The 26,274-nt window shown below is 38.7% G+C and overlaps 3 protein-coding genes across 19 annotated transcripts; 1 reads left to right on the forward strand and 2 right to left on the reverse strand.

Moving 5' to 3' along the window:
- The first annotated feature begins 1,238 nt into the window (after positions 1-1,238).
- Positions 1,239-24,659, forward strand: LOC148726339 (uncharacterized). Of its 17 annotated transcripts, none has more exons than XM_088727120.1 (12): positions 1,239-1,440; positions 1,530-1,600; positions 5,716-5,770; positions 6,130-6,337; positions 7,508-7,570; positions 7,936-8,013; positions 17,738-19,161; positions 20,862-20,924; positions 21,297-21,367; positions 23,541-23,600; positions 24,299-24,348; positions 24,453-24,659. In XM_088727120.1, the coding sequence occupies exons 7-12, from the start codon at positions 18,999-19,001 to the stop codon at positions 24,550-24,552; spliced, it is 507 nt and encodes a 168-aa protein (XP_088583246.1). In that variant the 5' UTR covers positions 1,239-1,440; positions 1,530-1,600; positions 5,716-5,770; positions 6,130-6,337; positions 7,508-7,570; positions 7,936-8,013; positions 17,738-18,998; the 3' UTR covers positions 24,553-24,659. The 17 variants fall into 17 exon arrangements, with proteins under 17 accessions (XP_088583246.1, XP_088583245.1, XP_088583244.1 ...); XM_088727119.1 differs by having other exon boundaries at positions 1,240-1,440; positions 7,962-8,013; XM_088727118.1 differs by lacking the exon at positions 5,716-5,770 and having other exon boundaries at positions 1,242-1,440; positions 6,130-6,237.
- LOC111346528 (uncharacterized) lies at positions 9,659-12,785 on the reverse strand. Its single transcript, XM_088727069.1, has 5 exons — positions 11,774-12,785; positions 11,526-11,689; positions 10,917-11,129; positions 10,514-10,618; positions 9,659-10,222 (listed from the first exon to the last, which is right to left on the reverse strand). Exons 1-5 carry the CDS (start codon positions 11,799-11,801, stop codon positions 9,671-9,673), a joined length of 1,062 nt encoding a protein of 353 aa, XP_088583195.1. The 5' UTR covers positions 11,802-12,785; the 3' UTR covers positions 9,659-9,670.
- Positions 14,248-16,295, reverse strand: LOC148726340 (uncharacterized). The gene has a single exon (XM_088727037.1). It carries the CDS (start codon positions 15,988-15,990, stop codon positions 14,248-14,250), a length of 1,743 nt encoding a protein of 580 aa, XP_088583163.1. The 5' UTR covers positions 15,991-16,295.
- Positions 24,660-26,274: the final 1,615 nt, after the last annotated feature.

The following is a 26,274-nucleotide window of genomic DNA, read 5'->3' on the forward strand; positions in this document are numbered from 1 at the left end:
CTCCATTTCCCTGAAAACCATGCGAACCTCTCAAAATCCTCCACATCCCTACCCCCCCCGGCCTTAAATAATCACTGGCCACTACACAAAACTTTTTCACCCGCTCTGTTCCTTAGAGTCTGTGCTGGTCCAAAACTGGAAATATATAAAACAACGTCCTTTAAACCCTTAACTCCCACGAGTGACCGAGAGAGAATTTCTCCTCACAAGATCAGTAGAATTTTAAGCAGACAAGTGATGAGAGTAAAGAAAAATATCAATTAGGGATTATGAGATGATCCAAGGTTAAATTCTCCAAACTCAGTTCATAATAATCGTATGGAAGACAGTAAGAAGAATTTAAATATTAATAAATGAGATCTTGGCAGTGAAAGGCTTAACTTGCATTTTATCATCTGTTGTATTTAGTCATCCGGATGAGTGTTTTGATAGATTGGCAAAAGATGATTGACGTGTAAGGGTCTCTGATCAGGTGATCACATGATCGGATAGGCGACATCGTTTCAAAGCCTGGCCCTTCGGGTGATGCTATATCGAAGGCGCTCGTCAAGGGTAAGAGTAAATGGTAAGTTTGGTCAGCGGGGAAAGTATGAAAAACGAAAATATTTGCGAAAGCCCGCGAAAGGATGACATTTAAAACTGAAAACAGTTTTTCAGTGAGACACTAAAATGCGTAATCATGGCGGCGACTATTCAATCGTCTTTAAACAAATCGGAGATTGAGTTCCTTGAGGAAAACCTTGAAAATTGTTCTGATAAAAACCAGTACTTTTTGGGTTTTTACGATGGGAAAAGAGACGAGTTCGAGGATATAATGGTTGCAGATCAGTGACGTAAATTGATATTGGAGAAGATTCTTCCTAGTGTGGGACTGACTTAAGACTAGGCTAGGCTGTGTTCAATTCCTGAAAATCTTGTTCGTTATTTTACGAATCATTTGATGTTTCAGTGTTGACAAGTTTTTCGTATTACATTACTAAAAAAATTGACTTAACGTTCCAAGGAGAATCTCTCTCAAACTTTACTTTTTAAGAGATGAAGCTACCGTCTAAAATTCTAACGTTACTGTTAGGTTTATTGGCGCATTGCCAACCTTGTAAATTAGCTCAAACACACTGAAAACATTTGTATTAGGTTTGGGATATCTTTATACTTTGTTCAGTGCAATCTTACAGATTTCGGGTTCGAACTTTTCGTTGGGAATAAGTGGTACAGCTTACATGACATATTTTATGTGTAACCGCTGTACTATAAATTTGTGTGTTCGACCCTCGACGAGCGCCCTCGATGTAGCATCAACCTGGCCTTCACACTGGAACTAAATGCAACGTCTTCAAAATTCATAACGAGCAGCTCGTTTGTTGACACGTAGAAAACGAGGTTTGGAATCAGAAGTGCAGGTACTAGACGGACGATCTGAAGAACAACCTTCCACTTGAGGTATTTGATCGAGAATCGAAACCGAGCGGTTTTATTTGACTGCGTAATATTGTGTGTTGATTTCATATGAATTAATTTTCTTCCAACAGCTGTTCATCGAATCGATTCCAAACGTTGTGCAACAGATTGTGTAAATATCAGGAGAAGCTCCAAGCCAAAGGTAAGGAGATACTTGTAACAAACCATTGTGAAATAATGATGCTGTGACGTTTACGAATCGCACATAAAGTAACGACTACACCGTCAAAATACCCTGCTCACAGCTTCCAAGTTCTTTAAACTCAAGAAGCTTGTTGGTATGTGTAAGCATAATTTTACTGTGCAACATCTGAATCTCGAAAGTTGTCTTTTTCTGACGGATAACGCAATATGCTTGAATCGAATTTCATTTTGAGAATCAAAGAAGGCGGAAGTCGAAAGTAAAATGGTCTGAGATGGAATACTTGGGAAAATATAATTTCCTCAAGCTGAGTTGAAATAAAAATCAATTTGTCTTCTTTGCCGCATTGTTAAGAATGTAAGTGATTTTCTTCCACGATTTAAAGAAGCCATAAGTACATGTATAGTTGGACACAAGTGTCTGTTTGGATAACAACCATGAGATTTTGCAGCTTTCGATTAGTCGAACTTTTAATTAGGAGTGTTAAAACGAGGAATGGGAATTGAGTATAAGGATGCCAAGAAAGACAGTTTCACAGCTTATTCTTCACACAAGCGGCAATTGTCACATAACCTGTTTAGAGCACAAAAAGATATTCAAACTAATCTGAAAAAACAAAAACATTTCAATTTGAAAGCAGCTTAATTACCTGCAATATAGATTGCTCACTGTAAACAAACAGAACTGACAACATTTTCCTCATTAACCAACATAATTATTCTAATTAATTTATTCCATGATATCAACAACTTTCAGCTTTCAGATCAGCCTTATTAATTATGGCAAATGTTACAGAAAGCAATATCCATGGCCTGCAATTAAATAGCAGACTAGTTAGTCGAGATGAGCAGTGGTTACACCTATGTTATATATATACAAATATAAATGGCTCACAAGGAAGATTAGAGAAATAGAGGGGAAAAAATTTTAAATAAACAACCAAATAAATAAGAATAAATTCAATTTAGTGAAGTTAACATTGATAATATAAGCCAAGTTTTCAGGAAATTTTGGTTTTTAAGGCGGGTAGATTACTATAATCATTTTCTTCTGAAAGTATTTGCCGTAAAGTGTGGTGGACATTGATATGAAAGTTATTTTTGGAAATTTGACCCATTTCACACAGTAAACTATTCCAGATTTTTATACCATATGTTGAAAAAAGACTTACCAGTAGTTTGTTTGTATAACCTGGAGTGTTTAATATATATAGTCACCTGTTGAAGATGATCTTGTGCTATATGAATGAATATAAGAGTGGGAAGCAAATAAGTTAGATATGTTAGTAGGTGTTAAGCTGTTAGATATATCATGCAGTAGCTAGAATAACAAAGTGGATTTAAAGTAGAATAGATCTTAGGGAAGAAAGCTAGAGGAGGCAAAATAAGATAGTGCATGAGAATTGTAGTCACCAAAGAACATAAGGCAGAGAAGCACATTTTTGAAGAATAAGAATTTTGTTTTAGTAAGTTTTAGCAGCTTGGCCCTTAGCGACTATACCACACAATAATATAAGTTAAAGTACCCCTGAGACGACAATTGACCATTTTATTTTGGCCTAAATTGTTTACACAATGTTGAATTGGGTCAAGTTAAGACCCTTTTTTCCATTAAAAACTCAAAACAAACCTTTGATGGCCAATTTTTACCGTTTCAAAGTCGTACAGAAATTGTCCCCCATTGCTGAAAACATGTTCCAGCCGAGCCCACAAAAACGTCATCATGACGTCAAAGGCTCAACAAACTTATGCTTTCCTTTGTCACAACTCTCTTTTTTCCCTGCACAGAGAATCACACATATTACTTTTTTGAGAACTGTTTCATTGTCAGTCGGGAAATGTCGACTTTTTCAGATGATGAATTGTCCCAGAAATGATCAGAAGCTTCTGTGGATAGTTTTGCGCCGACAAACGATTAATTTTTGCTATGCGAATAAAGATAAACACAGAATGGCACGAACTCCCCGTGTGGCTTTTGTAGGTCGCATCGCTTTATCGCCTCCGAACTGTATTTTTGCTTGTCGTAAGGGATTTTCCTTTTTTGTAAGAAATGATTGGGTAATTAGTAAAAATAGTTTTCGGCAATGGCTAATTGTGTATCCAAAGGCAGATATTGGGAGTTTGTGAAAGCCATTTCTGAGCCATCAATGTGTTTTCCCCAATGCGTTTGGTCAATGATCTCATTAACTCTTTCCTACGTGTTTTTTACTATCGGTGCTTTGAGAGGTTTGAAGTGAACTCTGTTGTTGAGTTGCACTTTGGCCTTTTTTGCTTTTTCTGTCTTATTCATGATGACTATTGTTGTGTTCCTTCGGTGAGGTTTAAAGCAGAGTTTGTTTCAACTCTTTTAGAGCCGTGACCTCATTGCGTTACAAAGTATTTTTTGGCTTAGATGCAGTCTGCAAGTAGCGTTATGACAAATTTCCAAGTAGGGCTGAAGGGCGATAGAAGACTGAACCGGTGGCATTCAGTTTGATATGAAACAGAAGTGGTTCTTTGTTTTGTCTGTGAAAGGTGTAACGGAGGTGCATTTGTCTTGCGAATAAATTTTGCAAAAGTTGGCCTGATTTTAAATTCGTTTGTCACGGGCGTTGGGATGAATTTGAGACCCATTGATAGCACGCTGACGTGGCTGTCAGATGGTTGATAGTTTGACAGGTTTTTAAAGAAATTTTCATTTTCTCGGTTTTTTGGTTGCAAGCCTACATTTTAAAGTGTTTTTACGTTCTGTGTCTTAAGCTGTTTGTTCTGCTTTCGCTGATATTAAAGCCAGCTTTTTTTTAGAATCAGAGTACACAATTATATTTTTCATCTCTTTTGTATAAAAGTGAGCTCTTTGAGGTCAGAAATCTCAATCCTCAATTCGGCTATTTTATCATTCTTATATTTACAATGTTCACCGAGTGCTTTCCTTTGTGTAAGGTATTCTGCCGGAGAGATGTTAAAGGTGGATATTGATCAGCTCAAATGTAAAGGTGACAAAATCCATGGAGGTTCGTAGACTTCGCTTTCTGACGTCGAGATTGCACTGAGGACGGTTTTTCTTGTCCCTTCTCTTCTTGAACGGTAGGCACTGAACCCAAAAGAATTCTTCGCCTAGATCCTTCAAAGTACACAGATCTCTCGAAACAGTCCTCCGAGAAGTGTTCGGAGTAGATCACAAATATTTCTGTAGGATTGAAGTTTACTCGGCGAGGTCGCACAAATCGCATCCATTTTTCCTGCTCTAATCTATTTGCAAGGCTCTGATGCAGAGAAATACCTGCAGAATGCTCTGCACGATTATACTTCAGCTTTGAATGACGCATCGATGCCCAGTCATTTTTGTTTAGTTTTTGAAAGAATAGAGTAAAGTATAATTTATATTGTTACAGGTGTTCCATGCAATTCTGAGAGTGACTGAATCCTACATTTCAACATTCTGCATGCGTTCGTTGCTTTGCCCATCGATTCGCGCTTCGTTTGTCGACTTTGTTTTCCGGGCTTTGTTTGTTTGGTCTCATTATGAAGCGACAACAAAAGCTAAGTTAATCTTTTACGTTAAAGAGAATGGCAGTTGTAATATTCCGAGAAGCCACTAAGGTCAATGACTCGAGCAGCACACCGTCACCCTTCGAACTCCCGCTCTTTCTCACATACACGCACACTCTCTCGGTCACCTGACCACTCTGTATAGTCCCGGATGTCCACAGGACACCACAGCAGTTGAAGAAAATCAAGAAGATGGACTGAATAAGGATGGTGAAGCTGGAGAAGTCAGTTCGATGTTAAGTGAACCTCCAGAACTTCAAGAGCCAATGGCCTCAAACTCACCAACAAACACTATGAGAAAATTTCGCCCTGCATGGAAAACTGTACTGCTATAAACAAATCAAAACTGTGAAAAGCATAAAAACTTTGATGAACCAGCTGGTGATAGTTTGGATGATGTCAGTTTTTCAAAGTTTCAATATCAGAGTTTGACCCAGACCATTTATAAAGTGATCCAATTTAAATTTTTATGTGGGACATAAGACCCACTTTGGCTAATTTCTAGATTGAACACTGAGGAAGTGTGTTGGCCTACAGTTGTACATATTATGTAGGTGTTAATTAAAATGAATGTGTTTATTTCAGATAGAGGTCACTTCTGCCAGATGCATGTCTGATTGTCTCTTGGTTTTTTTTTTAAGTGAGAGTTATTTGTTTGTATGTTGTAAATCCCTGCAAACCTATTGCATCATATCCAGGCATATTTCCACACTAAATAGAGGCTAATTTTTAAGTATTCACCCATCTCTCCAAGCCAAGTTTAAAAAGAAATGCTTGGGAAACAGTTTGGAAAATTTATCGGTAGATCTAAGGAGAAAAGGACACCATTCTAAAATGACACCATTTGCAATTTAACCTGAGCCTTTGGATCCAGAATCTAAAGCATGTTAAACTTCCATAGCCATAAGTCCATCCAATGAGTCAGGGAATATTGGAAAAAAGGAATACATACAGTATTTTTAAAACATCTCATGTATCAAAATGCTTTTTACTCAACAGGGATTTCTTCAAACTGAACTAGTCAACCAGACCTTAGATAAGCTAACAAGAAAAGTAAAAGGAATAACCGAGGACCTCATGAAGACCCTGGAGACTCTGGATGCCTTGGTCAGTGGCTAACATTTTAAATTCCAAGTTCTGATGAGATGTTCTACTATCCACTTGTTGTAAATTTCGTTTTGCTTGAAGAAGTGAAGAGCAAAGAAAAGCAAGTTTTAGTGGGTTTCGTACGTAAGATTGACATTTCCAGTTTCAAGAAGTTATCATTAAATTTTATTTAACTTATGTCTCATTTTTTGCTTGCTCTGGCCTTAATTAAGCGCTGATGAACCCTTTGACTAGCATTTAATTTCTCCTTACAATATCACCCCAAAATCACACGCGAAGGTCACAAAAATAAAGAAAATGATCACCATGACCAAGTAAAGGAGCTCTTGATTTAGTCACTGATCAATGTCTTTATTCTCGTGACCATAATGTTTGATTCAGGTGTGATATTGTTTGGAGAATTTAGATGCTGGTCACTTTTAATGTGACTCGTTAATTTTGTTTTTTTACACAACCCTATATGTGACAGCAGGGGCACTGTGTAGGGAAGGCCTACCAGGAATAAAAATATTCTACCCAGATAAACATTTTCCATGTAATTTGGTTATTTCAACTAAGTTGAAATTGTAAATTGGCCATTGTAAAGAATTAAAAAGCTGAGGTTTTGAGCATTAGCCTTTCGTCATACACTCTGACTGACAAAGGGCTAATGGTTGAAACCTCAGCTTTTTAATTCTTTACAGTGGCCAATTTACAATTTCAACTTAGTTAATATAACCAAATTACCTTGTTACCCCCACCAAGGCAGCACCACGGAGAGTTTCTTTAGAAACCTACCCCCCTTTTTTTCTTGTAATATTAGGGAAGAGGGTGACAGAATGGTTATGCTATGGACAGAAATGACGAATCATTTTAGCCTTCAACAATGATAAATTGTTAGAAATTAAGAATGGGATTGAAGTTTGCAACTGTTAATGAAGTAATTTGGATATATCAGCAAAGTTGAAATGGTAAATTGGCCACTGTAATGATTACAAAAGCTGACGTTTCGAGCGTTAGCCCTTCATCGGAGTGAATAGACGAAGGGCTAACAACGAAGGGCTAACGCTTGAAACGTCAGCTTTTGTAATCATTACGGTGGCCAATTTACCATTTCGACTTTGTTGATATATCCAAATTATTTTGTTACTCCCACCGATGCAGCCCCAAACAGTTTCTTTCGAAACTATCAGCCTTTATTCATTTGTTAATGAAGTAGTCTATGTGCAGCTTTCTTAACCTGCATTTGGTTCTGAGATTTTCATTTTAATTATCTTACTGATTCAATCAGCTCATAGATCCCAGCCTGCAACAAGCCAAGGCAAAAAAGAAATCTCTTGTTCAACGAATTCAGGTGGGTCGGAAAACAACTTCAGTGTAACCTAACATTTCTTTGTACTTTTGACTTAGTCACAGGTTTGAATGATTGGTGCAAGCAATACAAATTCCAATATCCTAATATCTTACATATTCAATTGGGATCAAAGAACTTTCTTTTCCTGTGACACTGCAAGTGACAAACTCTTTAATCATGTTGAGTATATTACAAAAAGCTCAATTGCTTATGAGAAATTAAGTGGAGAGTAAAACAGTTCTCCCATTTCTCCTTTCAAGCTACCATACATTAAGTTTTCTTTAAATTGGTGGGGAGAATATGGTGCTACATCAGTACAAAAGTCTCTAAGTTTAGGTTATATTATTAACCCTTTAAATCCCCAGATCTGATTATGAATTCTCCCCTCTAGTTGCTACACATTTCCTTGTAAATTGGTTAGGAGAATTTGGTGTTCAATCAAGGTAACAACTTCTACCTAGTAAGTTTGAGTATTCTCATTACCTGTTTGTTGGATCATGTATGTATATTATAGGGAGAAGTTACAGGTTAATCGCATCTCAAAGTTAACCCTTAAACAACCAGAAGTGATAAGCATGTTACTTTTCTCTATATTATCCATTCATTATCCAGAAAACAGGGAAAGAGAATACTCAAGCTTATTAGAAAGGAGGAATTGTAAATTGGTCACCGTAAAGAGTTAAAAAGCGGATATTCCGAGCGTTTGCTGCCTCCTGGTTAGCTCAATGGATAGAGCACTGGACTGTTTTGCGGAAGGTTGAGGGTTTGAGCCCCGGCCGGACCAACACTCAAGGTCTTAAAATAATTGAGAAGAATATGCTACCTTTCTATAACATCAAGAAATGGTTAGATGTGACCGGGCACAGGATTTCGTACACTAACGCTTTTCCGTTAAACGGGTAAAAATAAACGGTTTGTAAACGGATAGTAAACGGGTAGTAAGGGCGTTTAAACGGTTTGCATGTCCGTTTAAACGAATAGTCCAAAGCGTTAAACGGTAGAGCAAAGTCCAAAAACGGATTCCGTGAACCGTTAAACGGCCGAGAAAAAAAATAAACGGATGGCTTAAAACGTTAAACGGTTGAACAGCATCTATTAATAGATTGCTCAAAACGTTAAACGGATGGACAAAAACGTTGAACGGATAAGGAGGGCTAAAGAACAGCGGGAAGCCATGCACATATCGATCAGAAACCGTTGCGAACAATTATACGAATTGTTCATGCGGAACACTGACGTTTCATGCTAATAATATTCGACTGATAACGATAGAAAACTAAGTAAAATTAAATTACTAGCCTGCCATTAAGCTATCCACTGGCGAGTGAAGCGAGCCGAGAGCGAGTGAAGCGAGCCGAGAGCGAGTGAAGCGAGCCGAGAGCGAGTGAAGCGAGCCGAGAGCGAGTGAAGCGAGCCGAGAGCGAGTCTCGCCCTGGAGAGCTCGCAATGCGTTTGAAGCAATCTGTCAATCATACCATGTGGACTGAACATTCTCGACAGAAAGAAAATAGAATTGAGAAGCAAACTCAATTTTTTTTTTCATGTTCCTACATTGTTTCTACGTATTGACTGAAATGAAAACGCACTCTCAAGTGAAAAACGTTAAGAAATGCCGCTGATTTTGTAGATTTCACCGTCGGTTAATCGAAACAATTTTGCATATGCATGTAACAAAACTCAACTTTCTTTCGCTCGTGTTTCATCTAGCATTCGATTTCGTAAAGTAATGTGTAATTACAGCTTTTATAAAGCAATTTCTGTTTCCTTTTAATCGATGGAAATAAAAGATGAGAAACTCGATAGCCACGGATTTTGTAAATTTTGCCGTACACGTCAATCGAAATAAATTTGCATAATCATGAAAACAAATCTCGCTCTCCTTGTCTTAATTAACGAATATCTGTTTTCGTAAGCTAATCACATCCCTCTTCCAGCAAAGAAAACCAAAACTTTCAATAAAATTGAAGGTGTCTACAACCATTTTACATCAATAACTTGAAAACGAGAAGCCTACAGTAATCTCAATGAATCCTTAACAATCATAATAGTAGAAACAAATATTGAAACAATCGCGAAAAGCCTTAAAAACTCTCTTTAAGTCTACCTGTCGCCTGCTTGCTTTATAATATGCTTACTTAAACGACACTTAGCATTTATTTTGCCTTTGATGAATTTCCACGCCTTGTCTCTCTCCGCAGAGGAATCGACTGGAAATCTAGAAAAAACTAACACTTTTAATGAGTTTAGTTTCGTAGTGTCTAGGGGAAGTTTCTGGTGTGTTCCGTCTGTGTTGCTGGTGCTCATCTCATCTTTAGTAAAGAAGTATGGCAGAAGCTTAAGCGCGCATTTGTGCCGTTCCGATCCGCTCTGCAGAATGTTCTTCACGACTGGTAGCTTTCTTGGGGTCACGCAGCTACCAATGAGCTCATCGCCAACTTGAGCTTCTGTTAATTCGTGGAAGCTTTGGGTTGCAGGGGTTGAAGAAGTTGAAGCTGTAGGCGGAGTCGGAACCGTTGGTGTTTCTGGAGGTAGCGCGAAGATGTCCATATCTTCGTTTAGACTGGCCAAGGCAACAGAATCTATAGTTTGAAGATCATCCTGCTGAAGGATACTGCTGGCTGATAATGGCTGCTCAGTTTCTGGTTGTTGTATCTATTAAAAAGTTAAAAATCATATGTCATTTTGTCGCAAGGGAATTAAAAAAATAACTAAAGGCCATTTTGGTTTGATTAAGTCGAGTAAGTAGAAAATAAATTGAAACCGCTAGCTTTTGATGGCCTTATTTCATTATACCCTGTGTTTTATAAATCTTAAACCGGTTTAATTAGAGTTTAGAGGCACTCAAACAGTTTAGTCTTCTGCAACAAAGTTTGTCAAACCAGTAGTTCCATTACCGAGAACTCCGTCTTTAAAGCCGTAAACGAAAAAGACATTAAAACTTACCATAACGTTTTGCTCTAGAGAATCAAATCTTTGCTCAATTCTACCCAATCGGACTGTGATTTTTCTCTCCACTCCAGACAGGGCGTCCTCGAATTTCTCCATCATCTATTTGAGTAAAACAAACAAATGAACAGTTAATTAAACAAAGTGAACAATCAAACATCAGGCAAAACCAAAGAAAGTGTCTGTAAAATTAGGTTTCCGTATTAAGACGATTATTTATAAATTACTCAGTCAAAAAGTAATTAGACGTCATCCAAAGGTAAGGCTTGCTTTAGAAACTCATTGTTGACACTGGGTGTCCGTAACGTAGTTAAGCGTGTTGAATTCAGAGAAAAAAAAACCGAAAAGGACTTTCCAAGCGACATTTTCTCAACAAGTAACGCATTGTTGTTATGCTTACCTTACAGATACTCTCTTGTACCAGCAGCTTTATGGAAGCAACATCTTCTGCAGTCGCACCAGCACTGAAACTCTTGGCCTCCTTTTCCTCATTTCGTGCTTTCTTTGCTTTAGTTTCCTCACACCACTGAGCCTCTCTTTTCTTCTGTTCTGCCAAAAACTCTTGGTATGGGTCAACGGGAGTTGCGGAAAGTTTTTTCCGCCCAGCCTTCACCTAAAAGATCAATACAACATTTATCAAAACGAAAGTCTGTTATGGTAGTATAACATCTGAAAACTTAAATGTGATAATACAATGTTGAAACACGCTCGTTCACTTTGTCTCGCGCAAGAAAACGTGATCTTAGACTTCCTGATGTTCGGGTTATTAACAAAAGTCACGTTCAAAAATAGTTATAACCTATATAAAACGATCGCTGTAGATGGTAAATGCCCACTGACATAAAACTATAGTAGAATCATAAAGGTAGCTCGTGCATTACATAATTAATTTCAATTATTTACGCTTCACAAGAAGGTAAAATACCACTTTGAATTTTGAAGTGGCCGGCGTTATCGACATTTTTATGAAACGCGTTACTAAAGAGCACCATGTAGTAATCAGAATTACCTTGGTTGACTTGTTGGGCCGCTGTACCTCATTCTTTTGGGACGGTTGTTGGGCAATTTCCTTGGAGTCTGAATCCGGCTGTTGGTTGCAGTCCAGACTTGGTAACGGCGGTAAGTTTATTTCGCACCACTCCAAGTCTTTCTGATTCAAGACTTCTTCGTCGTCTACAAGAACAAATCGTAAGTACGACAATTAGTTACAACTCAGACTTGTCGCTTAAGCGAGTATTCGCAATAAAACTGACTTACACAAATGTATTCCTGTGAATTCTGCCATGTAATCGAGATGTGAAAGGCATTACTTACCACTTAAGGCTAAGAGTTCAGCGGGTACCTTTCTTCCTTGCCAGTTAACGGTCACCGCCATTCCTTCTTTTAAATCTATAGTATTTCCAATGATGAGGCGTGTAGGCGCGATTCCCGTCTTCTTCTCGTCTCGGAAAAAAAACAGAGCCTTGCGGGGTCGTCTGCTGCTTTCTTTGCACAATTGTCTTACAGTTAAAGCCATTTCGGGTCAAACAATGTCGTTAGAAATGATTGAGAAACAGTGAAGAGTAAAATGCCTTTATATACCAAGAATGCTTAATGAGGAGGATCGAAAATCTCGCTTTTTTATTGGAGTAAAAAAGAAAAAGAAAAAAACAAGTATATGGTAATATTTATTTTAATCCAACGACTAATCGACAAATCACAAAACGATCAAGTACACTGCAGTTTTTTCCTAAGAAGTCCGCACTAAGATAATATTATTTGTGGCACGTTCCTTCAGAGGTGTTTTAGATCAACTACGGACAACTTTGAAGCTGTTTTTACCATTGACTCCATACGTACAATGCGTCAAGAATTAGTCGAGTTATCGGTAGAAAATAGACAGCAGATGCTGTGTATTCTACTAGATGTTCTAGCAGATTCAACTATTCACTACGATGCCCAAATAGTTTTGCAGCAGTACTTCAAGGAGTACCATGATGTCAAAAAGACCATCGATTCAACACTGACGAATCTGGACGCGCTGGAACATGAACTGGACTAGAGCAAGTTGTGAAATCAGGTCCGAATAGATTCCATAAAACGGCTCTTGTTAGAGCCAACAAATGAAAAAAGTCATGACCGAGATTCTGGTCATAACCAATGATACTTGAATAAAGGCTGATAGTTTCGAAAGAAACTGTTTGAGGCTGCGTCGGTGGGAGTAACGAAAAATTTGGATATATCAACAAAGTTGAAATGGTAAATTGGCCACCGTAATGATTACAAAAGCTGACGTTTCGAGCGTTAGCCCTTCGTCGGAGCGAATGATACTTGGTTTCTCAGCCCGACGGAATTAGAAAACGTGATTTTAGAAGTTGCTTCAGAAGCCGCGGGTTTTGCCCATAACGAGTTTCGCACACAAAGCGTTTCGCCCAGACCTAGACCCAGACCATAATTGAAAGATAATTTGGTTATATCAACTAAGTTGAAGTTCCAAATTGGCCACCGTAACGAGTAAAAAAGCCGACATTTCGAGCGTTGGCCCTTTGTCAGAGCGAGTGGAGAGTTTTTTTAGAAACTTTTAAACCTTTAACTTTTCAACCTTCATCAGAGCGAATGGAGAGTTTCTTTAGAAACTTTCAGCCTTTATTCATAATTGAAAGAACTGGGTAAACAGAATAAGAATCTCTAATCCGACTACAATAATTTCTGATAAGAAAGGTCGAGAGTCGTAAGAAATACATACCGTCTTTTCTTGAATAGAAGCCGCGGCTTCTATTTTTTTTTCAAAAGGAAAATAATGCGGCTTCTATTTTTTTTTTCAAAAGGAAAATAATGCGGCTTCTATTAAAGGGCGGCTTCGATATTTTGAATTTTCATGTGTGAAGTGGTCAATTGTGTCTTTTGTGACGTCTATCGGAAATAGGCCTACTTCTGGGCGAACCCATTTTCTATGTTCCACGCGCACTATTGTTTTCAAATTCTATTGACAGGTGAAAGGGTGAGATATTTCTGGAAGACGGTAGTTTCTTTTTAGTTAGAACTTTCACACCGCACACCTAGCCAAGTCAGAAAAATTAACGCTTTCAACAGCGTTCAATTTGCTTCAACACAAAACAAACGCGACCTTCTCGAGAGAGTAAGGGCTGCAGATAAAACCAAAATCAGTCATACTTTTTTGATAAAGATTTGTAAACGGCTCTTTTGTATTTCGTGCTTGAATTACTCTCCAGTCCCCGCCTGATTCTTAGTAAAAGAAACAACGTGTTCGTTTCAACATTTTTATGGTGTCAGGAAAAGTCACGTTTTTCAAGGCATTACTCAACGTTCGTTCTGGGCATACGCATGCTTGGGTCAACGTTTTTCGAGTTACAGTGGAGGCCTACTTCTGGGTCAAACCATTTTCTATGTTCCACGCGCAATTGTTTTCAAATTCTATTGACAAGTGAAAGGGTGAGATATTTTTGCAAGACGGTAATTTCTTTTTAGTTAGAACTTTCATACCGCACGCTTTGCCGAGCGAGGAAAATTAACGCTTTTTTTCAATTTGCTTCAACACAAAATAACGCGACCTCGAGAGAGTAAGTGCTGACGATAAAAAACGGCACTTGTATTTCATGTTCGAATCTACAGGGATTATTTAAATTTTTTACAAGTTTATGCTAAAGTTACATACAGATTTCAATTCGTGTCGTAAAAGGAGTCATACACAAGGTCAATGAAGCTTCGCATGCGCGCATAATAAATTATCTTCACGGGGCTGGTGCTACAATATCCTCCGTCCCCGGTTTACAAAATTGTCTTATCTCTCGATAAAGGTAGTTCTTTCGTTCCTCAGTAAGCCCCTCAGGATTGACCACATGAGGAAGGGTCGTTGGAGGTGGTGGAGTCACATTGTTCTTTAGTAACATGAAAGACTGTTCAGGGCTTGTTACAAACTCCTTGTAGTAGACCTTTCCAGGGGTTTCCTTTGAAAAATGAAAGTGGTGGTAGCTCTTTATATTCGGCAACTTTCTGAAGTATTGTCCAAGAAACGAAGCCCAGTCGTAGACAGGGACAAGAATTCTCCCGTCATGTGTCCCAACGAGTCGAGATTTGTTCAATCCAGAAGTACTGGAAGTGTCTACAAGTCTCGCAAATTCGTAAAGAGAAGACACATACGTGACTTTGTATGCTTTCTTGATCAGGCCAAAACAGCGATCCGGAGCAAATTTTGTATGTCCTGCTATCAGAAATGAGTAAGTAATTGTATGATGAAGTTTCATCAAAGTCCTCCACGCTAAGTACCAGAGGAAGGTGTTGTTTTTGTTCTGTCCTGCGCAATTATCCGCATTAAGATGGACATCGGTTTCCTGGAGTCCATGATGTTCAAAATAAAAATGCACATAACTGACAGTCGCGTTTGCTCCCTTTCCTGCAGAGGCGGCCTCGTCAATAAGAAAGTTCACTTGTCTTGGTAGTCCCTCACACATAACTCCGAATATTCCACACTTTCGCGGGGTCTTAAAGTAAATCGGCCCAGGTTGCATAGGGTTGCTAGGTATGTGAACTTGTTGCGCGTAATCGAATGAATAGTGAATTTTTGCAGTCAAAAAACACGCACCGCGGCTTTTGCTGTTTTGCAGTGCTTCAGTTCCAATCATTTCGACTGCCTTCTCCGACTCAGCGCAGGAGTGTTTATAGAACTCTCGTTCAGTCTGTGCACGGTTTAGGTGCTCTTGATGTATTCTCAAGCGTTCCGACTTTTCCCTTTCTGACAAGTTGCTGGCTCTTTGAAGCTGGCTAGTATTCTCTTGACACGTTAAACAGAGGTCTGTCATTGGGTTGGAGATGACCACATTAGGATAAAACTCCTCCCACAGTTGCAAAAACTTTCGGCGGCTTATTGCTGTCATGTCCGAGGTTTGGCACATCGCATTGTAAACTCGCCAAACGCCGATCTTTGATTCTGACGATGATAACACTTTGATATCATCGCTTTTGAAGCCGGGTATCCTTCCTGGTAGGCAGATTGCATTTTCCTCAACATAGTTCAATAAAAATGCATGCACCTCTTCAATCGTTCTCTGAGATAGCGTGTTTGCAGGCAGTCTATTTCTGTTGCCGTGGGTTCTCAAAGAAAGACCATGATTCTGGTAGTGTTCTTTCAGCCGTCGTAAACGGGAATAACTCAAGCCGTAGCAATGCAGAAACATATCCTTGCAAATAGGTTGCGACTGGTAGTAAAAGCTGCTTCGAGGTTTCCTTTTGCTGCCAATGGTTTCGGTGTTGGTTAAAGCTTGTATGTTAGCAAGAATGACTAAATCTAGCTCGTCACTTGAAAGTTCGAGGCAGTTATTTAAATTAAACAACACCACTTCTTCTGAAAACTGTCCGGAACATGGACCGCCCTTTGGACCAAGAGTACAACCACAACTTTCTCGTAACAGTTTCTTTGCTCTCTCAATCGGCCGTTCATTTTCAGTTTGATTTTCTCTTAGCTCGCTGTTATCCATAGCGGAATTCCCTATAGCGTCACAAGCACGTGAATGATTTCGGTTTGAAGAACGGGGGGCTTATAACGCCATGCTGTTGTCATAGTAATAGCAAAGCAATCAATCAGGCCCACAATTAAAATCAGGCATAGAATTTGGCTTAACAAAAGTACTATCTTACTTATATCATTCTGACTCGTTTTTAATTCCCTTTCATTCATGTTTTACAATACGGTATTCACACAGGTGCGGAAAGAAAAACTAATCATCACACACGAGCAGTGTGCTTGCATTGCTCAACCCATAGCAACTGGTACGTGTCTGGACTCGGGTAGCTTGGTAATGACTAAATTGATTCTCTTTAAAAAAGAACACAGGCTGCAGAGATGTTGTTGTCGACTGATTATTAAACCCGTCGAACCCCCCCCCCCCCCCCAAAAAAAAAAAAAACAAACAAAATCGATTACTTTGATCGCGTAACAGTTTTGTTACACATCGTATATACCGAAACTATGAGACCGAGGGCTCGCGAGCGCTAGCGAGGATAATTATGGCTTTCAGTTATTGATTTTCAAATCGATCTGGGTCAGATAAGAACAGAAGAAAATCGTTTACAGTAGATTCGTATAAAGATCCCATTGGGCTAATAACAAGCTAGGCGACAGGAATATACATTTTTCAATGCGAGACGTTAAGTAAGTAAGTCATTTATTCACGCGAGACTCCTCTGGACCCTGAGAAAGGAATCGAACGACAATGAAGTACCAGAATCATTATAGTGTTATAATGATGCGAGCTCTCGTGTTTCAATATCTCGATTGAGAATTCTAATCGAAGACCTTCTAATACCAGAGAGTTGCAAACGGTAAGTTGAAGCGAAGACCAACATAGCCGCTCGATCGAAGCGTGATTGATTAGTATTCAACGGAGGCCTCTTGGGACCGTTTTATACCTTTGCTTTTCAAAAACGTTAAACGGATGCAAGTAACCGTTAAACGGATGTATTTTATTTTAAACGGATAGGTTAACCGTTTAAACGTTTTGTCGAAAACGTTAAACGGATGAGCAAAGCGTTTAAACGGATGAAGAAAGCGTTTAAACGTTTTAATGATCCGTTTTAAACGGATGGTAAACGGATAGTAAACGGATTGATTCGTTAAACGGTAAAGCGTTAGTGTACGAAATCCTGTGCCCGGTCACAGATATTCTAGTCTTCTCGGATAGGGACGAATAAAATGGAGGTCCCGTCTCCTGCAGGGTTAGGGGCAGGAGACATTAATTTCCCATGCACAAGATTACTGTGTGATGGATGTCCTCTCCTGGGGTGGGATGGGTGGGTATGGGATGGGTATGGGATGGGTGAGTAACTGGACCTCCATTGATACCAGTGTTTACTACACTGAAGGGGCTATCCTGTATAGATATAGATGTCTACTCTACTCTACTTGTGCTGACAAAGGGGCTAACACTTGAAATGTGTTTTTTGAACTCTTTATACTGGTCAATTTACAATTTCAACATGGTTGATAAAACCAGATTACCTTGTCACCCCCATTGATGCAGCACCATAGTTTCTTTAGAAACTTATCCCCTTTATCAGAAAGGAGTTACTATCTTGATCAAATACTAAATTCTTATAAATTATTTTAAAAGATGATGTGTAGCAGCTAGAAAGGAGAATCAACAGTCAGATCTTGGTAATAAAGGGTTCTGGCTTTGGGGAGATCCTTGCTAGCTGAATGTTTTACTTTTTGTTGCTCTCTTTCAGCTTTTATTGGACAAGAGTGATGGAATATCAAACAGAATCGAATCCCTTAAGAAGAATTCATAGCAAGATAATGCAGAGAAGAAAATTTTATCTTGTGTCAGTCTCTTGGCTGTTGGAAATGAGTAAAGGAGAGAGGGTGCATAGAACAGCTTGGGCTGTGGCAGTTCCTCGAAGACTACAACTGCAGTATGTTGCTTACTATCTTCTTTACTCATCTCCACGGACTGAGAGCGTGATACAGAAATTTCTGAAAAAAATATTATTTCTAAGTTTGACTGTATTTATGCCATTATTATCATCAAGAGATATTTCTATCATCTGTTTTTTATAGGTCCACTTTGTTTGTGAATATGCTGTAGGAAAATAAAACTGCACAGGAATAAATATAGACCTTTTCAAGGTCCTTTCTGAGTATCATGTGTAATCAGTGTTCATTGGTTTGGAGATTGAGTGTTTATTTAATCTTTTTACCCTGCAAAAAAAGATCCAAGATAAGAGGGTGTGTGGAAGCCCCCTCTTTTCATCTCTCTTGCATGACAACTGACAAAAAGAATTTCCATAGCCTTGAGTGTAGAAAAATTTCACAAATTATCAGATCCTCTAGCATTTTGCAAGAGAGATGATCATTTATTTTTGCAGTGTTCTTTGTGTCAATATGTTGGATTTTCTCCTTTTTTTATCTCTTGGCATTTTACTTTGGTGTTTCCTTCTCATTGTGTTTTGTTTCCTCTCTCTTTTTCTTTCCATTTTGTTCCTTTTTGCTTTTTGCCAGATTTGCATTCCATGAAATTTAATTCCCCATTGTGTGGGGATCCCATCAGAACCGCCAAATGGGTCCCTTATGAGACCTTGCAGGATCTTGGCAGGATTCCTGAAGATGGAGAATTTCAGAAGGGTTAACAGAAACATCAGCCATGAAACTCTTTACAGAGGCCAAATTACATTATGAACTCAGTTGATAAAACCCAAATTATCTTGCGAGGGTTTGGTGAGCTTTAAATAGTACTGTTTTCCCTTTTTTATTACTACATGAAAGGTCAGATTGAGAAAGTTGGCAGATTTTTAAATTAAGATAAAATGGGGATAACATTCAAGACTGAATTTCTTAGTACAAGGCCTTATTTCACAACGTCAACTCATCGAAGTGAACCAAAACACTGCACATTGCATGGACTTAAGGAAAGCTGTGCACTAGTAGTGTGGGTAGCCTGTGGAAAGATGAAGGTTACCGTGCATCCCTGGAAACGAAACCAAAATCAACATGGCGGACCTAGCAACTGTGAGTTTTTCAGGAAGTTCTGCCGAAACCATCGAGAATGCGAATGCTTTCTGGAAGTGTATAGACCCTCCCCCGGAACAGAAGTCTACATTAGTCGTCAGTGGAATAAATCACCGCCTAAAAACAGCACCTCATACAGGAAACGGTTCGTTAAAATACTCTTTAAAAATTAGTCTTGGGAACAGCGGTTAACTCTCGTTAAAGATCTTACGGCCTCAAGTGCAAATTTGCGGTTCTGACGCCTTCTAGAGGTGTGGGAAATAAACACTTACAGTAATCTGCCCAAAGGTTTATTCGGATGCTAACCACATTATTCATTTAGTAAATATGATAAAATCATTGTCAAGAAGAAATACGCAAGAACTGACAAATCCTCTCAAATATAATTTTTTTCACAGAATAGTCGATTCCTGGAATCTTTTGCCCTTTGATACTCGTAGAGCAGCAAGTGTAAATAGTTTTAAGGCAGGTGTTAAGAAGTATTTAGTGGATAATATATCTAATTGATATATTCCGTGGAATTTTTGTAATAATTATTTCTAGTTTAAAACATACGTAATATATTTTTAGCTTATTTAACTTTGGTGATCTGTTTTCATATGGGGTCCTGGACTCCTTTACAGATTGGCGATATGGCGTTTCTTTTCTTTTCGCTTGTACCTTATAACTTTATTATAGCCATTTAAATTAAAATTGCAATAAATAAATCGAGACGATTGCATTTATTAGCCACACAAATGTATTTATGATTCGTGTTTTCTTGTTTTGTTTTGTTTTGTTTTTTTTTGTACAATTTTTCGTCATCATAACTTTCTCAGGATGAAGGTTAATTAAATTAGGTTTTATCGAAACTTTGGAATTTAAAAATATTTTCCCTTCTTTTAAGAACTTTTTCACAACAATTTTTTTTGTAATCAGGAATTCGTATCGTATTCATGTTTTTCAATCGAAAGCTAAAAACGTATCGTTGTAGCATTTTTTGTAAGTGCATTCACTGCGGGTTACAGAAAAGTACTTTTTGGGATGTTTCCATTGGTTTTGTGTTGAAATCTTGTTTTATTAGTCTTTTTTTCACTAAACCTTTCAACTTCCAAGATCTGATATGTAATTCTCCCCACAAGCTTCCACACATTTCCTTGTTTATTAGTTATAAGAATTCGGTGTTGGATCAGCATAACTTCCACTTGATAAGTTTGAGTATTCCCTTCACCTGTTTGCTTTATAATGTATGGATATTTTAGGGAGAAGTTACATGCTAATCACTTCTAGGAGTTGGGTTATTAAGGGACCTAATATTATTTACAGGGGGGGGAGGGGGCTGGTGGAAATCAGTAATAAACTTCTCAAAAACTTTAAGTCCCCTCTTTATTGGTGACACACTTTTTATTAGTCCCCCCCCCCCCCCACCTAATTCTTTAAACTAATTTTTTGGCAGATACTAAGATACTATACCAAAACATTTTTTGTAAACCAAAATGAAATGTTATTAAGACATAGTTATACATACTTTCTCTTTTCAAACCAAGTTCCAACCCACAAAATAACACAAAACTGCATACCCAGAAATGATGAAACTAGTTGGCCCTTCTGCCAGATCTTGTTTAGATTGAGTGATTGAGTCTTTTGTTTATCAGAGTCCCCAATTAAAACATAAAAAGTCAATTTTGCTGGTATTGATATTGCAGAATTTTATTTGGTCCCCCCTTTTTATGTGCACACAAAATTTTGGTAGCACCCTCATCTCATCTCCACCCCTTCCCCCCCCCCTCCCTGTAAATAATGTTAGGTCCCTAACTTCAATTTGAGTTTGGGTAATGGAAATTCGAATTGATTCTTTCATTGCAGGCAAGAAATTAGCTGGAACCTATCAGACACACAGAACTTTGTTGGAAATGGAAAATGATCCAAGTAAGTGAATTTCAGTTACAACTCCTCCTTTATTCCACCAATTGGGGTTCTAAATGTTAAAGGCCACTTATTTACACGAGGTCTAACCCTAACCTCAGTTTTTACACAATCAGTGGGCCTTAGGCTTTCTCCATAAAAGGGTTGACTTAATTTAAATAAATCTCCTTCTACTGGTAGTTTTGACCCTCTGGACACCGTTTATACAAAGAAATCTCCAGCTAAGAGTGTCAGCTAAATTTAAGGATTATTTAGGGATGCAGTGTGTTAAATAATGACTAAACTTTGTTTAGATATTTAGACCCCTAGGCTTCAATATAAAAAATGTTTTCTCGACTTTTCCATGTTAAATATTAAACTTCATCTTGTTTTTAGGACTTAAAACCCATTTGGAGGATGCTCAGAAGAGAAAAGAACAGGAACTCGCCGACTATGTGCAAAAAATAGTGAGAAGACGTTTTGAATTTTGGTAGTTTTTATACCCAATATGTAGATAGTTTGGTGAACATACCATGACTTACAGACTTATACAATTTACCTTTGGACTGTTGGGCGTGTTACATCTGTCTGTTTGGTTCAACTTGTGGCGTCTTTTCTAGTGCCTTTGGTAAAGTTTAAATTATTATGGATTATTTTCATTGTTTTGAGCACTGTGCGAGGCAAGTAGATGTTATAAGAGCACCAGATTGCCACTGAGTTTCGCTCTGGCTTGATTATAGAAACATTAGACCTCTAATTCAGCAGATGATTAATTCATTATGGGTTTAAGTATGGTCAGCTAAGATCCTGGTGTGGCAATATCAGGATAATAGTTTGCCGTAGGCTAACCAGGTGGCAGTGCTAAAAGAGGTAAAACCTGTTTATGAGCCAAACACTTAAATCTGGTTTCCATATATAGCGTGAATTGACTAGGAGTATTTTTACTCCCCCCTGGTTCGCAGGATTACCCACAGAATTAAATTCACCAGTATCCATTTATTCCCCTGGGTGAACAGTGCTCAAAATTAAAAAAAAATCCAGGTTGTCCCTATTTCAAAAGCTGGGCAACCAAAGCCATAAATTTGGTTGCCCTGATGAATCCTTGGTTGCCCGGTAGAAAAACCCACACATTTAAGTGCACTACTAAAAAAACATCAATTTTTACACCGTATAGAGCTTGAGATGTAATCACATGGCAGTCAAGCTTGAACTACCCCTTAGTTCTTAGTGTGCGGCAATGGTTTTCGTGGAAGTCTGGGTTTAAGTTGTCGCATATTCAAAATGGCGTCTTTGATCTTGATCACCTCCAGACAAGAAACTTTGTGTTTTTCTCTTACACTTTCATACCTGGCAATGTTTTATAAAATTTACAGATATCCAAAACACACGAAAATGCTTAGCTGAGGCAAATTATTATTAACTTCACACTACCAGACATTGACAAAAGAAAACCATCACGTAGGTCAGGTGCTGTTTATGGTTAATTTATTTTCTACTTTTGGCTGGGTTGTCGTTTTTTTTTTTTGGCCCGGACAACCAGCCTCTTAATTTTACTAAAAATTGGTTGCCCGGCAAACTTTTTGGTCATCTTGGATAACCAGAAAACCACTAATTTCGAGCACTGGGTGAAGAGAGGAACTGAGAGAGTAAAGGGTCTTGCCCAAGAACACAACACTGTCCCTGGCCAGGGCTCAAACCCAGACCACTTGATCTGGAGTCAAGTGCACTTAAACCATGACACTTCCAATTACCTCCTGAATTATGGGATAGTATATATGGTCAGCTGAGATTCTGGTGTTGCAATAGCAGGATAATAGTTTGCCACCTGCTAGCTAGGTGGCAGTAGGTAAGGTAAAGTCTGTTTATGAGCCTAGTGGCCCATTAGGCTGGTGCTTAATTCTGGTTTCTGTAGCATGAAGTGACTAGGAGTATTTCTACTCCCCCCTGGATGGGATGCCAGTCCATCGCAGGGTTACCCCCAGCATTAAATCGCTGGTACCCATTTATACATCTGGGGGAAGAGAAGCAATGGGAGAGTAAAGTGTCTTGCCTAAGAACACAACACAATGTCCCGGCCGGGGCTCGAACCCGGACCACTCGATCCGGAGTCGAGCGCTCTAACCATGAGGCCACCACGCTTCCACACAGCTAGGTGGCAGTGTAGTCAGAAAATTGCCAACTGAAATGTTGTGTTGTATGTATTTACATGTGTCACATAGTAACAGTATGAACATGCAGGGCTCTACACTAACAGAATCCAACTATGTATAGCCACAGACTAGTAGAAATTCAGTTTTGCCCAGTGGTTTTATATTTCCAATAGCCAATTTGGATAGTAAACAGACTGAAACAGTTGTAACATCTAAGTTGTCACGAGCCACTAGCCACATGTAACTTGAAAAGTTAGTGCTGAGTCCTGATAAAAATTATCTTCCTTGCCAAAATTGTTCAAAAGATGGATACTATTTTTGACTCAGTGCAAAAATCTCTCTAGGATCGATAGATAGCACTGCAGTTTTTGTGAAATCTTATCTGCTGGATAGCATTTCCTTGCATGTCTGTTCTTTGAACACCTGGTGACAGATTTAAGAGGTCAAGTCCAGACTGATCTTAATCTTGAAGTGTCTTTGCATCTTGCAGACTTCATATATAGGAGAAGCTCAACAGACACTGGCCAAACGAAAGGATGAGAGATTTAAGGTGAGTTTCTTTTGTGTGTGTGCATACTGCCGTTACCATGCAGGCCGTGCCATGTTTGGGGAAACAGTCATCACATTTGTTGTTTAGGGAGAAGGGAGTAAAAACTTCCAGTCCAAACTTTGTAGAAATTTGTATTGATGAAAAAGAATATGTGTTGAAATAACCACAACATGTGGATTAAATTAAAGTCTGAGAAACTTCTCAAAGAAAGAAAACTCAGAAATACTCCATAAAAACAAACAACAAAAGGTGTGTGTGTGTGGAACATGTCACTCTGTCTATCTTCAATGTCAAGGTTAAAGTGCCTTGACATGATTGGCTAATTTGTAAAATCATGCTGGCCGCATGTGAATACAAACAGAATTGAAAAGGAGGAGAGGAGGGGGAAAACTGTATTTTAAATTTCAAAAAAGAGACAGTTATTTTTCAGGGGGAGGTCAAGGTGTTTTGGTTGTGTCTCAATGAAATTAACCTTGTGGCCCCTCCCCCCTAAAGCTCTGTAGTATTCTTCAGTGGAGGTCAGTTTCTTACAGTCCCTCCCCCCCGTTTATACTCTTTTGGTAACGACTGATCCCCCTTCTGTTCCCCCTGAAAACCAAGTGATCCCTCTAAATCTGAAGATTCTCCCCCTCCCCCCCCACAGGTGAAAATGTCACAATTAATTAACAAAACCAATATCTTCGATTTACCTTGAGCAGAAAGAAGCAATTTCACATCGTCAGCCCAGAGACCTTGTCTTCAATATCTCGTAGGTGGGAAAGTTCGCAATGTCTTTCGTGTTTTGTTACAGCGTAGTCTTGCTACAATTTTCTCCAAAGTTATGTATTTGTTTTTTGTTGTATTTTTTTGTAGAGAGTCCAGTGAAGAAGGTGACGAGGCTGTAGAAGCCATGGCAGAAATCGATAAGTTTGAGGATAATCTTAAACAGAAGGAAATTATAAAACCAGAGTAGACATTACCTTTCTGAAAGTTATCCTCATTTCTTGTAAATCGGAAAACAATCTTGCCACTGTACATAGCAACTGTAAGAAATGTGAATAAAGTTAAATTTTCAATGCAGAGTGTTGGTTGGCAATTCTACGCCAAAATGTCAAAACTGTCATTGAACAAGGAGTTTTAACAGCACTAAACTGTAGTAAGCTTGATGTTATGCAAACCGACCAAGAAGCAGTCTAGGATCTGCATAAATTTATCGAATTCTCGTTGTAAACGTTCATTTTTTCGGTCCACTAACCGCATAACTGGAGGAGCACGCTATACGCAGGGCCTGTGAGATTATTTCAGCCCTCTTGACTCTTCACCTTCTTTGACGCAAACTAAGATACTTGCCTACAGAAGAAATACAAAAGATCATTTTTTTGCCGCATTCCACAATTCCTTTTTCTAATCTTGCGGTCTTGCCACAACTTCCCATTTTTCTGTATTTCTTCTTTATATTGATATGCTATTTAAGAGCGACTGATACGAAGAGATTCTTGAGTGACTCACGGGTAAATTTATTTGCATAATCAACAAACTAGACCGCAGCAGTTCTTCCTTTCCGGCGAAGTCCGTTTCGTGAATAAAAAGGTTTGCGAATAAAAGGAGGGAAGGCTGCAAGAAAAGGTAAACAGAAATTTATGATAAAACTGACCAGGAACTTCATAAAGACAACTTGTGTTGATGAGGTCATGGAAATACGGAAAAAGTCTTCAATTGCTTAATTGTTCTTACCATTTGTTAGAAGTTTGAAGACGAACCCGAAGTTGAATTGTAACATCGTGCTCCTTCCGTTATCGCAAAAAAAACAAAATAAGGAGATTGATTGATGTCTGCCTAGTGTCAGTACATCTCAACAGACAGACAGACCTGGTTTCGCTTTCAGTTCTAAATAAGACCCTTATGGGTCCTACGATAAGACCGCCGTTGAGTAAAATATAAGTTCCTCTGAAATTTTCGACAAGACTCACGAACTTTGGTAAGGAAGTGACGATGTATTTTAGTGACTGTGTCATGTACTTGTGATTTAGAGCAAAACTTACTGCTAGGTTTTACACATTTTGTTTTTTTTTATTTTTCCCCAATCGCTACAAGCACGCTTTAAGTTATGACTATTCTTCCAGATTGCACCGATACTTAGACCCAGTTCGGACGTCGTGCTTCTGCCGTCATAGTTCCTGCCGTGCCGAACTTAATTGCAATTAGGTTAGACTTAACCATGGCAGATATCGGGCTAGCTATATATATATAGAGAGTCGTAAGAAATTCAGGATTTACTGCAGCAAAGTAACAATTCATTCCCGTAACTTCCGCGAGGACACAATACCTCTAAAATACATCGACATGGTTTATCAACTTTGTTTAGCCGTTGATAAAAGCATAGGAAAGGACGTTTCTTTGTACATAAAATCGTGCCAGTGAACACTGAAAACTGAGTGGGGGGGGGGGGGGGGGGCATGACGTCATCGAATGTGAAAACTGGTGCGAAACCAGCTCATAGTGTAGTCGCTATGTTTAAGAGTCTTCACTTCGCCTTGAAACGACGAAACGACAGGGAAAAGACGAAACGACATAACGAAACGATGAAACGCCATGACGAAATGGGAAAAGGACAAACGACGACGAAGCGATGTGGTCGATGAGGAGTCGGATTCGTAAAACGACGACTCGGAATCAAAGAGACCAGCCGACGAAT

The sequence above is a fragment of the Stylophora pistillata genome, chromosome 7 (genome assembly GCF_964205215.1).
Source record: "Stylophora pistillata chromosome 7, jaStyPist1.2, whole genome shotgun sequence".
Classification (NCBI taxonomy): domain Eukaryota; kingdom Metazoa; phylum Cnidaria; class Anthozoa; order Scleractinia; family Pocilloporidae; genus Stylophora; species Stylophora pistillata.